Raw genomic sequence first — 13,230 nt, 5'->3', positions numbered from 1 at the left:
CAAAAGACCGCTTGAGCTTTTATTCTAAAGGACTCAAACCGGAAGTATGGTTGTTGTTGGCGGAACACAAGCTAGCAGAGCTAACTGAAGCTAACAGCTAATTGAGCTAATATGACACAGTAACAAATGGCCGCCGACATCAGTCTGACGGTGGGTTTGAAATGCTGGTTTTGTTTAACATGCTCAGTGCGATGTTTGATGCACACGGTCAATGTTATTAATATAGCAGCCGAAATTCGCGCCAAAGTGAAATAACCACTGCGCCTGCCCAGTGTTAGCTTAGCATTATGTTAGCTGCCGGTTAAACGCTGTTAATATTAAACGCGTTTATAACTTTAACCCGGGTTTGTTAACCCGGGTCATAAACAGAGTCACTGTGGTTTCTAAATACCGATAAGCTAAAGACCTGTCTGAACACTGAGGGCTATTGATCAGTGTTTGATTGTTGTTGTTGTATTGATCAATGTTCATCATCCTCCAGTGAGTTCTACAGTGTGTGTGTGTGTTGACAAACAATAGAACAGAGTAATAGTAATGTATTGATCAGTGATGTATTGAGCGTGTCTCCTTGTGTTGCAGTGGACAACTCGAAGGCGTCCAGCAGAAGAAGACGTTTGTCCTCTGCATCTTAAATCTTTGAAGACGGACAAGGAGCCTGGGGTCTTCGGGGGGGACAGGAGGCCTCATAGACAGAGTTCCTCTGAGGACAGATGGGAAGAGGAGACATCACCTGTCTCAGGTGACATGGACATAAACTGACTTGTCCTCTCTCTCCCTGTACCTTATTAATAAAATTAGAATGACTTGTTTTGGTTGAATCTGATGTGTTTACATATTGTCCAGGTGTTTTCAGAAAGGTGTGCAGCTTGACGCTCACTTGAGGCTTTGCTTTTCTCCTTCACAGGTGATGGGGAGGAGGCAATTTCCATGGAGACCAGTGAGTCCAGTGAGGATGAACTGGGACGGCTGGACATCGATTTGGACAGGAAATCCAAGCAGCACAATCTGACATCCAGCAACGTGCGCGCTATCCTGCATGTGAGCAATACACACACTCTCAACCCAGAATAATGTGCTACATTCAGCCTGAAACCATAGTGTGTGTTCATCACACACACTCCAGACTGTAACATGTTTTATACGGTACACACTGTGTGACATGTTTCAGACTGACATTGTTTTATGTCCCGCGTCAGGAGGTGATTACCCATGAGCATGTGGTGGCCATGATGAAAGCTGCCATCAGAGAAACTCAAGACCTTCCCATGTTTGTGAGTTTCCTTGTTTTGTTTTTTTTGGCTGTGCAGCTGTTCAAAGCATCATCACATGTTTTTAAAATGTTTCTGCACACACTGGACACGATCAGTTTCCGTTCTCTGTTGCCCCACAGACAGTCTTTGTCTGTCTCTGATTCTGTTTGTTTTCCATCAGGAGCCAAAGATGACTCGGTCCAGACTCAAACAGGCCGTCCAGCAGGGACAGGTGAACTGAACCTACTACAGTCCTTTCTGACTCTTAACTGGAGATTTAAACAGGCCAGTTTAACCTGTCTCTCTGTCTCATTGCAGCCACTGAACTGGGGTCTGTCGACAGTCAACTCAGTCAGGGTAAACTGAACCCCTCCAGTTTGCAGGAATATTTGTCTGTTTCTCTTTGAGACTTTCTCTCTGTCTCACTCTGTCTGTGCCTTTGACTTTCTGTCTGTGTCACCTGCAGCGTCCTCAGTTTGTGGACATTGATCTTGAGGAGGATGAAGACTCATCGGATGAAGAGTATTGTCCTGATGAGGAAGAGGAGGAGGAGGAAGACACAGTTGAAGAGGTGAGTGATTCTTTGACCTGTAACAACTTATTTATCCCTTATTTTCATGACTTTCCTGCACCTGAAGTTCTGAGTCACAAGAATGAAACTGCTGGTCAGACAGACTGGTTGCCCCTGTGGGGATTCAGAAAGTCTTCTGTCTCAGCAGCAGAGTCACTTCAGGTCTGGAGCTTCAGCTGAATGACACCTGAGCACTCACTGAAGACTTTTCTCCCCACATTTAGAAGACTGACCTGTGAAGCTTTACTGATTAATTCCTACATCAAGTTTTCTCACTATGCTGTGTGTGTGTGTGTGTGTGTGTCTCTGCGTGTGTGCGTGCGCGTGCGTGCATGCATGCTTCCAGACCTTCCTCAGTGATGCAGATAGCTTGGCTTCACCTCCCAGAATGCAGCAGGGCTCTCAACCTAGACTACCACCACACCAGAGGACTGAAGATCTTCTACAGGTACCCTAACTCCTCCCCCCCTCCCCCCAAAAGTACCTCGACCTCTATATGTACCCTGAACTCTGACCTGTTGTTCAGAGATCTCCAGGGCTCCCTGGAGAGCAGGTGACGGCCTCCACCACCTGTGTTCCTGAGCAATACCTCACTGCTCCTTGTGAACCCTCCTTCCTGGAAAGACTCAACGCTGTGGAGGCAGAGCTGGACTGCAGCCCCGCCTATACATTTAACCAGGTAACCCAAGCCCCACCTACACCTCTGACCTGGTAAAGTCTTTTAGCAGCCTGCTGCCTCTGTGCCTGTCTGACTGGCTGTCTGTCTCTCCCAGTCTGATGGTGGAGGTGATGAAGGCTGTTTGGCGTACCGCACACGCTCCAAACTTCGTTTGGTTAACGTTCCTCTGGGTCAGCTGGAGGCGGAGCTTTTGGCTCCTGACATTACTGCCGACATGTACGATCTGAGCGCCGCCCAGCGGGAGGAGGACCGTCATTGGACGAAGTGGCTGCAGAGTCTCATGGCCCCCGACAATGAAGGTGAGGGGTCAGGTTGACAGTGCAACTGTCAAAATAAAAGTCTGCTGATATTTAAACTAAAAGATGTTCTTGGTTCCTGTTCAAACAAACCAAAAGTTGGAGTGTGCTATGTTGTTGTTTACATCTCTGATGGAACCTGTTTGTTTTTTCAGAGGAAGTTGATGATGATGACGACCCTGAGTACAACTTCCTGGAGGACCTGGATGAACCTGACCTGGAGGACTACAGGACGGACCGGGCCGTGCAGATCACCAGTAGGTCAAGGCCTGGAGGAACCTTCCAGGACCTCAGACTCTGTTTTAACTCTTTTTCATGTATTTTTCTAAGTGTTAACTCTTCTTCTCTGTTTCCAGAGAAGGAAGTGAATGAGCTGCTTGAGGAACTATTTGATACTGTGAGTTGATTTTTACTCCAAGCTGGTTTTCTGCTAATCATTCGTGATTTTATCTGTTTTCCTAGACGATGTCCAGATGTGTGTTATTTACTAGCAGGTTGTGTTGTTGATTTTGCTGTTGGTACATTTTTGTGCGTTTTGTTTCCGGCCACACATGCTGCCGCTGGTACGTGCAGTGTGTGTTCTTTATTGTGCTGGATTTACACAGATCAGAAAGTGATCTGAATGAAATTTGGAAACATTAGAATCTACGGTGATTGTTATTTCTCTGCAGGTACTTTTACACTACTTTTACAGTGGTGTCTTAATTCCTCACTGATGTGGTGTCTATCACTTTAAAATGTGACACTAGCACTCCTCAGTTAAGTCGTCACACTTGTCCCGATTTGTTTAAACTCCAGCACTTTTGTTTCCTGAGTTCATGGACTGTTTAGTTAAAATGGTCTTTTGTTGTGCCGCCGATGTCTGTGCAGCTCCAGGAGGAGGAGGTGGCAGCTGAGGAGGAGGAGGAGGAGGAAGAGATACAGTCAAAGGCTGGTCCCAAATTCAACGTCCCCCAGGCTTTACGGTAACACATGGACTGTATTATATAGTGGGTACCACTTTAAAGGTGGTACCACTCCCTGCAGACATGAGCTGAAACACTTGTCCCGCTTTGGGTTTGCTTCTCTTGTGCATCCTCCTGCACATGCTCAGTAGTGGTCATGGCTGAGAGTTCAGGGAGAAGTGAGGCTGTTGGTCAAACGTTACAATCGCACATCCCCACAGAAACACAGCCATGTAGGTCCTCCTGTTGGGACGGTGCAGCAGAGAAGTGCTGTGACTGTTTGGGTTGGGAGGAAGAGAAATGTCCTCCGCTGCTGCTTCATCACACAAAACCCGTGAAGAAGAATCCAGCTGAGGGGAAACATCACTCTTCTCATTTCAGAGATACTCTGACCAGTTTGGGCGAGGTCAGATATGTCGGGACTAAAACCGTCCAGTGCAACTTGTCCAAATACAACTGTTAGAAATATGATGTTGAGCACAGGAGTTTGTTCCTCAGCCTTAAAGGTCCAAACTCTTGTTTGAATAAAATAAATCACTCAAAACTGTGATGGTGCACTTTGGGCCAGTAGTGAGTAATAAAATCAGTCAGCCTTTACATCACTCAGACATCACCTGCTGAACTGCACGGCTGCTGTCTCCTGACACCGGTGGGACTTCATGCTGGGTCTTTAGGTTTTTTGCATTACAGTTTCTTTCTCACCATCTGTAGTTTCGAGGCACCGTTAGCCGGGCTGCTAACGGAGCGACGGCGAACAGTCAGAAAACAGTACGAAGCGCTGCAGCAGAGAAGAGCCCTGCAGGACACAACCAGCCAACACCACAACAACATAGACCCGAAGGACACACCCAGCCCACAACCCAACTCCATCAGCCCTGTCGTTGTGTTGCAGAGCCAGGTCTGCAGCACCCTCCACCTGGGCTACACCCAAAAACTGCAGCTACAGCAGCAGATACAGCAGGTAAGTAAGACAAGTCCAGCTAATGTTGTCTCTGCTGATGTAGGGGACACCTTTGACTTTTTGATTCTGGTCAGATCAACCCAGTGTCTGTGTTTTACTCCTGAACTATTTCACATACTGTCCTCTACTGTGATATATCTGTATTTGTACTGTTTAGCGGTGTTCCTTTGTAGTTCTGAGATGTTCCTTTCTCCTCTCAGCATGTGCAGCTGCTGACTCAGGTTCACCTGCTGACCCGACGTGTTGACACCTTGAACCACGAAGCCGGCATCACTAAACAATACCTGGTGAGTCAACACACAACACACACACACCAGGGGCCTGTACCATGTAGTGAGATTAGTGGGTTACCCAGCTAACTTTGGACTTAACTCAGGATTTCTGGTACCAGAGACTCAGCTTATTTTTAATGATATGCCTTTAATTTATATCTTGTAGTCAGATATGAAAACCCAATGTTGGGCTCAGTGAATCCATATGAGGCAGACTGAGCAGAACACACTTTGTGGTAAAAGGTTCCTGAAGGTCAGGAAATAAAACACAAATACTTCTCTTCTCCTCCCTCCAGGAGGAGTTGCAGCAGTTTGCCAGTCGTCAGGAGGAGGTGCTTCGCCCCAGCAGTTTCAGAGCATGCAACCTCCAGGGGGCACTGGATCTTCTGCAGGAGGTGGAGCAGAGAGAGGAGCCTCCTCCTGCACCTCCTGCTCCTACAGCCTCTAGACGCTGGCTGCCCCGGATGACTCCTGCCACCAGTAGTAAGGAGGAAAAACCATTTTCTCATCACTGTTTTTTGTCTTTCCGATGGTGTTTGGTTATTCCAGCTGGTTCTAGTTCAGATTATGGTTCTGGTTCTGTTTAGGCCATGCTTTCCCTGTGCTGCCTGCCAACACTGCCTGGTTATTCGCTACGCGCCCCGTATTCCTCTATCCAGAACTGCTTCCTGTCTGCAGCCTGGACCCCGCCCTCCACAACCGACACCACCGGAGTGTTTACACCGGAGGAGAGGACGGGTACATACACACTAATACACAATACACGTTTTCATTAAAAGCAGCTGTGAGCGTGCTGTACTCCACGTAATGTGTGTGCAGAAACTATTAAAAACACAGCAGGGAGCCGCATCACTACACAGGCTGAACGTCTTATTACCCATGATGCCTCTGTGCAGACTGATTGTTCTGGGTCTGAAGCACTTTGAGGGGGCTGTCCAGTCCGATCAGCTGATCAGCTCGTACCTGCTGTGCAAATCTCGATGGAACTTCAGGAAACACATCCGAGAGATGAACAGCTCGAGAGTGCCGCACAATGTCATCAAGGTGAGTTAACCACACAGTACATAACAAGAGAAGGTCACACCAGCAGTCATCTGTCCATGAAGGTGTGACAGGTGAAGGCCTGACAGACGATGTTAAACTTGTGTTTTCAGACATTCCTGACGCAGGGAGTCGTCCCCCCACTCCCACTCGCCTGTAGCAGAGTGCAGCCTGGAGACCAGCGTCCCCCAGTGGACAGAGACACCTCCACCATGCCCAACTGGCTCAAGGTCTGACAGACTGAACCAGATTACTGACTCTTCACTAACATATTTACTGACGTTCTAACTCACCTGTCTGCAGTGAGCTGTAACCCTCAGGTTGTTGGTTGTAACTCTAGTTCTCTGATGGTTCTCACCTGTAGAACAGTCAGCTGATCATCCAGAAGACCCGACTGGACTCCAACTGTTACCCACCCCTTCTCCCCACCGGCTGCTCCCTCAGGCTCTACCCTTATTTGCTCAACAAGCCCCGCCCACCTATCTGCCCACAAAGACGCCTTTTTACCCTTGCCCACAATGCATCTCTGCTGCCACTCGCCAAAGCCCCAGCAGACAGAAAGGTAGAGAGTCAGGTAGATCTGCAGCCAATCAGCTACCTGTCTCTGCCTCCTCCAGGTGCCCTTCCATTGGCTTCAACACCGGTCTCTGGGGATGTCCCTTTGACCCCTGTTCGTCCAGTCCCTGCCCCTTCCATGTGTGCTGACATCATCAATTCCTGCCTTCCTATTGGCCATAGCATGAGTGTTTTTAGACAGCAAACCACACCCATGCCCCTCCTCCTTCCTCTTCCATCCTTGTCAAAACCCGAAACTGTATCTCCCAGGATACATTGCTCATCGGCCGCTGTGAAGCCAGGCTACTTCCTATTACAAATGGTGTGCGCACCACCAGCTCCGCCCATTGCCACCTCCCAGCATGCTGTGGGGCAAGAGCTGCACAGACCAATCAGAGAAGAGTATGAGGAGGTGGCACAGTCTTCCATGAGGCCCCACCCTCTTCCAGCGGTACAGGTGGGGGAGAAACAGGTGGAGGAAGAAAGTTCAGCTTTAACATCAACACTGAGCCCGCTGTCATCCTGTGCAGGAGAGAAGGAGGAGGTGGAGGAGGAGAGGAACTGTGCAGGTACTGAGGGTGAGGAGGTGGAGGAGAGCTGCACTGTTGTAGGTGTAGTCAGTTTGAATGGAGGTGGAGAGGAGGAACAGGAAAGACAGGGAGGAGGTGCTGGTGGAGGTGGAGAGGAGGAAGCAAGTGGGGGAGGAGAAGGGGAGCAGGGAGGGGAGGGAGAGGAGGAGGAGGAGGGACAGAGGGAGGACGGAGAAGCAGAGAGGGGGGAGGATGGAGAGAAAGATAAGGATGAAGATCAGGACCGGCAGGGCGAGGAGGAGGAAGAGGAGGACTTTGATGACCTCACACAGGATGAAGATGAGGAGGAAGTGATGTCATCAGCATCAGAGGAATCGGTGTTGTCTGTTCCAGAGTTGCAGGTAAACAGGAAGTCATCATCAGCAACTCTGTTGTCATGGTTACAAATTGTTGTTGTCCTCCAGTTCTGGTGACCAGGTGATAACCTCTGAACTTTGACCCCTGCAGGAAACCATGAAGCAGCTGACGTGGCTGGCAGCAGAGCGGCGGCTCTGTGCAGATGGAGACTCGGAAGAGGATCACTCACCCACCTCACCTGGCTCTCAGGAGGAGGAGGAGGAAGAGGAAGAGGAGGGGCCTAAAGGGGAGGAATCAGGGGAGGGGAGGAGCAGTAAGGTGGGAGAAGACGAGGAGATGCTAGCAGGAGAAGGGACGCCCAGAGGAGGAGGCAGGTGTCCTGGACGAGGGCGAGGTCAGAGCTCTGACTGTTTGTGTCACTGTTTTTTTTTTTATTTTGTGTTAAATGTCACTTGACAGTGTTTTTTTCCTCGTGATCTCTGCACAGGTCGGAGCCGACCTCTTCGCGGCCTGAGGAGGAGTCGTCAGGAGCGTCACAGTAAAGACGCTGCTAAACTGCTGCTGCTGTACGACGAAAACATCCTCGACAACGACCCGCACAGAGAGAGCAAAGACTTGGCTTTCGCTCAGAGTTACCTGAACAGGGTGAGAGGAAATAACACGCTCAGAGCTGTGAGGGTGGGAACCTGCTGGTCATCGTCATTAATCAGCAGTTTCACCAGGTCAACGTTTGTGAAATCTGGGTTTATAAAACGGGAGCTTTGCTGGCCTCTGGAACAGGCAACATTCACATATAAAATAACCAGAGGCCTAATGAAAGTCTGATGAAAGCACAGAGGATAACAGGACAGCATCTGGGTCATGTTTAGGTTGATCATCAGAAAAAAGGCTCCAGACATCTGTGATTTTACCATTTCCACACTTTCATTATGTACGATGCGTGTTTGACTGCATATCGCTTAACATCTAAAATCAGTAATCCTCCAGTTAAACCAGTTCCTTAAATCCAGGTCAACTGAGGTCCTGTTAATGCAGCATCAGTTAGGTGACTGTGTGTTACTGTGCCAACAGGTGCGTGAGGCACTGCAGGATGTACCCGGCCAGGTGGAGGAGTTTGTATCTCTGCTGAGTGAGTTTGAGCAGGTGGGAGAAGGACAGGAAGTTGTGCTGCTGTTCAGGAAGCTGCGATCCATCCTGGGAGACCGGACAGACCTCCTCCGAGACTTTGCTGCATTCCTGCATCCTGAGCAGGCGCTGCAGTGTGGACTGGTGAGCAGCACAGGTGTACACCACATGTAGACCAGGTGTATCTCAGGTGTCATTGCAGGACTTTAGGTTTCTGACAAGTGGATCTCAGGTGTATTAAAGGTGGATCTCAGGCGTATTACAGCAGGTGTGTGTGTAGTCCACAGTAAATGAAACGAGCTCTCTGTCGTGTCTCTACAGTTTGAGGAGCAGCAGGCGTTTGAGCGCAGCCGGCGTTTCCTACGACAGTTAGAGATCAGTTTTGGAGATAATCCGTCACATTATCAGAAGATCATCAAAGCTCTGCAGACTGGACCGGACCTCAGTCCCAGCAGCGTCCAGGAGGTATGACTGTACAGAGACTAGTTTAACCATTATCATTGACAATATGGAGACCAGTTTAACCATTAATGATCAAACAATATTTTTATTGCTTGATGTAGCTGGATATTGTTGCTGTTCAGGTGACGTTACCTGCTGTAGTGAAGGTGAAATTTGAATTTTTTTTTTTTCAGCTAAAAGCTCAGATGGCTACGCTGCTAAAAGGCCACACCCATTTACAAGCTGAATTCTGGGTATTCTTTGATGAGCTCCGCCCTCCTCCAGCCCGCCCTGAACAGTTTGAAGAAGCTCATTGGCCAGAGGAGGGAGGGGGCGGGTTTGATGGGGGGGAGAGCATCAGCCAGCTCTCAGGAGGCGGAGCTATTGTCGGCTTTGAGGAAGTGACACTCCCAGAGCTCGAAGAGGAAGAGGAGGGGCATAAAGTCCAACCACTGACGAGTCGACGGCAGAGGAGGAAGATGAACGCCCACAGAAACTACAAGGTCTGACAAAACCTTTGAGCTTTCACTCATGGGCTTCCCCTCGCTGGTTACTTTAACGCTCTAATTTGTTCTGACAGTGTTTCCAGGACTTTGATTGGTCAGACAAAGAGTTTTTGACATTTCCTGATCTGTGATTGGCCTGATGAACACTTGCGCTGATGTTTGCAGGAATGTGATTGGTCAGACAAAGACTGGCCCTGCCACTGTCGTGATCCAAAGATTCGCAGACATCGGAGGAAAGGGTGCTCTCATTGCCATGGTAACAAGGTCTGTGTCCATGTTATCTCAAGTGTGAGTAAGTAACGGGTGAAGACACCTGAATCACATGACTCACCTGGTTTTTTCCCCTCCAGACCTCAGGGGGCGTGTCCAGAGCGATGAAGAGCCTGAACCCTCTGTACTCTGAGATAAGCTCCTCCCATGTCGAATCAGGTGACAAAGACTTGGACCTGAAGGGGGATGATGATAGTCCACAGCCAGGTCTGTGTGTCTGTGTGTGTTTCTGTCTGTTTGATCCACAGTTTTTTTGTCCCGAACTGTCTAACTGCTGTGTTGACAGATCGGAGAAATGCATCATGGGAAGGCTCGTTCCCTCTCGCAGATGAAAAGGAGGAAGAGGAGGAGGAGGAGCTGGATGATGAGGAGGACGATGAAGAAGAGGAGGAAAGGAAGAACAGTGAGAAGGAACAGAGTCTGGCAGCCAAGAGGAGCCGGAGAGAGGAGGCACTACAACTCCCGCTTGTCACCTCCTCTGCTTCCTCTGTTTCCTCCACTACCATCTCCCATATCTCCATCAGTTCCTCCACCACCTCTTCTGTTGCTTCCTGCTCCACTTCTTCCATGTCTCCTTCTGTCTGCACCTCCTCCTCTTCTGCTCCTCCTCGGCCTAGTCCTCCTCTTGACCTCCCTGTCTGCGCCAAGAACATTTCCATGACAGCAAGCGGAGAGAAAGTTATCCTGTGGACCAGGTATACCTCCTATTGCTGCACCTCCTTCTGCTGCACCTCCTGCTGCCCACTACAGTGGAGGAGTACCAACTGTTTCACCTTGTTGTTGTTTTCCAGAGAGGCAGACCGAGTCATCTTGACAACATGTCAGCAGGAAGGCGCCAATCAGAACACTTTCCAGGCCATCTCTACTCTGCTTGGCAACAAGACTCCCAGTGAGGTGATTGGCTCTTTAGTTTTTCGTTTGTTGACGCTGATTGGTTGATTTGTTTTGTTTATTTTAAATTCAGTCTTACAGAACAGTAGTGTCTGCTTCGTTTTATCAGGTATCTCGCAGATTTCGGGATTTGATGCAATTGTTTCGGACGGCAGCTCGTCAGACCAGCTCTGAGGATGAGGCTCCACCTCCTGAGCCAGCAACAGCCAATGTGGAAGAAGTCTGATATTAACCAATCAGAAGTGCTGCAGCAGCGCAAAGCTATTTGTGAGGACTTTTATTGTGAAGGGGTTGATTAAAGGCACATATATTTCCTGTACATGAAAAAACTAGATGTAAATATAAAGTTTTCAGAATATTTAAGTCTTTTGTAAAAATATGGCACATTTTTTTATAATAAAACTTTTTTCATCAGCCTGTGAGCTATAAATGATCAGATTCACTCACATGTTGAGACAAAACACGTGTAACAGGAAACACTAAGCGCATTTTAATGAAGAAGAAAAATGTTATTAAACACTTGTCCAAAAAGAAGAAGTCTGACTGGGAGCAGCCAACAGAAAACACAGATGAATTATTAATTAACCTTATTGTTCCTGAGGACAAAAATGCAAAATGTCTTCCTTGCTTTTATCAATAGTTTGAATGTCTTTTTTGATGAAATGATGACTTTTAATCTGAAAGTTCAAACAAGGTTAAACTGAACAAAGTTGAATCTTTAAATAAAACATTTCTTGTTTATGACAAAGGACAGAATCATGTGTTGCAGGAAACTACAGGCGTAGTTTCCTTTATCTCAGTATTACAAAATAAAAGCAGGGGTTGTCATTTTTTACTTGTCATTTGTAAAACCTTGTACCCTCTGAGGGGGTGGAGCTGATCTGATGGACAGGTGGGGGCAGCCTCATCCCTGTGCTCTCTCTCCAGTCTCAGGGTCGACGTCGCTGTTGAGCTCTGAAAGAGGAAGAAACTTCAAACTGGTGGGTGGTTTTATTTTTATGGTGTCACCAAGTTTTTAACATTAGCCAGAAGTTACTGAATGTTTGTCTTTTTTAACACATTTCCTGTAATTTGTCTTAAAAGGGGAAGGTCCCTTTACAAACCTACAAATACTAAAGAGAAAACTGATCTTTAAAAGTGTCAGGTGAACTCCCACATTTAAAGTCTGATCTTATTAGTTGGACTTTTCAAATTAAGAGCATAATTTGTAAATCACCAAATTATTTACATGTATAATTTGTATAAACACATTTACATGTTATATATGTCATCATTCTGAGCGTCAGATTTTTGATTTCACCTTCTTGAGCTGATTCACACACCTGCTGCTAAAAATAAACATGTCAACAATCTGATTGTCTCACCCATACAGTTGTCTGCTTGGATATCTGGGTTCTGTTGGTTCTCTGCAGCAGGAGGATCTTCTTCCATCTGAACATCTGCAGGTCAGACAGAAAAATGAACAGAGTTTGGTTTAAATTCTAAGCTGAATTATATGTTTTGTTTTGAACTCTGCTGGTTCTTTTGATTCACTGTGGATGATCTTCACTTTTTCCTTTTGATCAAACAGTAAACTGACTTTGATTGATACATGGCCCAGGCCCCTCCCACAGCCTTTAGCCAGGTGAACACTCACCTGGGGCCACCTCTGACGGCTTGGCAGAAAACACTCTGGAAGGTGAGAGAGGCTGCATGGTGGTGGACGGATTGACCCTGTTGCAGTATGAGCCAATGAGAGAGGAGGCTGCTGCTGACATGGGAGGTGATGAAAGGTCAGAGGTCATTTCTTTGTTCAGTTTAAATGGTAGAAAAATCAAGTAAGAAATAATTTAGAACAGGTGAGTTTTTTTTTTTTTCCTCTCTTAAACTGACATTGTCCTCATGTGTCACTCTACATGTTATTTTACGGTCTTTTATTTTGGCAGTATAATATGTGATTTTGTTATTTACTGTTAGAATTTAATGTGCGACTTAAAATCAAAACATAAATATGAAAATTAGAAACTTCATTCAAACCTGATTATACAAAGATTTATTTAACCTTGAGTAAACTGACATAGAAATAGAGTTTTAATGATACGTAGTTTGTTGAACTCGGGATTAGTTTGAATATTTGGTAATCTGAACACCAACACAACACAATCAGCTTCTTAAACTCTATTTAAGTCTGATAGACCTGTAGTCTATCATTTTATTTGAACATATATAAACAGACTGACCGCATGTTTGTCTGCTGAGCTTCCTGAACGGACAGTTTTCTCTGAGCCGCAGCAGACAGGCCTTCCTCCTCACAGGCACAGACTCCATCGAGAAAATGCTTGATTTTAACGTTCAAACTGTCTGTGGACGTCTTGGTTCTGTAGAAACAAACTGCTTTCTGCAGATCAAAACCGTGTTCAGTCTGGGAAGGCTTCGGTCAACAGAAACACTGTGCATGTCAAGCATATACCAGCGCACATTCCAACACACCTGACCCTTCAAAATAAAAGCCCTGCCTGCACTGACAACTAGAGTAAGAAACCCCCTGCCTCTAGAAGTAAA

At 47.1% G+C, this 13,230-nt stretch overlaps 1 protein-coding gene across 1 annotated transcript; it reads left to right on the top strand.

Annotated features, from left to right (window-relative positions):
• Positions 1-38: 38 nt before the first annotated feature.
• gon4lb (gon-4 like b) lies at positions 39-11,103 on the top strand. The gene is made up of 30 exons (XM_026317638.1): positions 39-150; positions 580-739; positions 905-1,038; positions 1,197-1,271; positions 1,432-1,482; positions 1,569-1,607; positions 1,717-1,821; positions 2,168-2,269; positions 2,348-2,500; positions 2,595-2,799; positions 2,952-3,053; positions 3,153-3,193; positions 3,667-3,761; positions 4,452-4,701; positions 4,902-4,988; positions 5,270-5,456; positions 5,561-5,711; positions 5,870-6,017; positions 6,128-6,244; positions 6,379-7,500; positions 7,607-7,850; positions 7,944-8,101; positions 8,528-8,725; positions 8,903-9,046; positions 9,217-9,525; positions 9,694-9,792; positions 9,879-10,005; positions 10,085-10,493; positions 10,590-10,692; positions 10,799-11,103. Exons 1-30 carry the CDS (start codon positions 127-129, stop codon positions 10,913-10,915), a joined length of 5,256 nt encoding a protein of 1,751 aa, XP_026173423.1. The 5' UTR covers positions 39-126; the 3' UTR covers positions 10,916-11,103.
• The last annotated feature ends 2,127 nt before the right edge of the window (positions 11,104-13,230 follow it).

The sequence above is a fragment of the Mastacembelus armatus genome, chromosome 16, assembly GCF_900324485.2.
Source record: "Mastacembelus armatus chromosome 16, fMasArm1.2, whole genome shotgun sequence".
In the NCBI taxonomy this organism is placed as follows: Eukaryota; Metazoa; Chordata; class Actinopteri; order Synbranchiformes; family Mastacembelidae; genus Mastacembelus; species Mastacembelus armatus.
The sequence above is the reverse complement of the archived record's forward strand: the minus strand, read 5'-3'. Positions and strand labels throughout refer to the sequence as shown.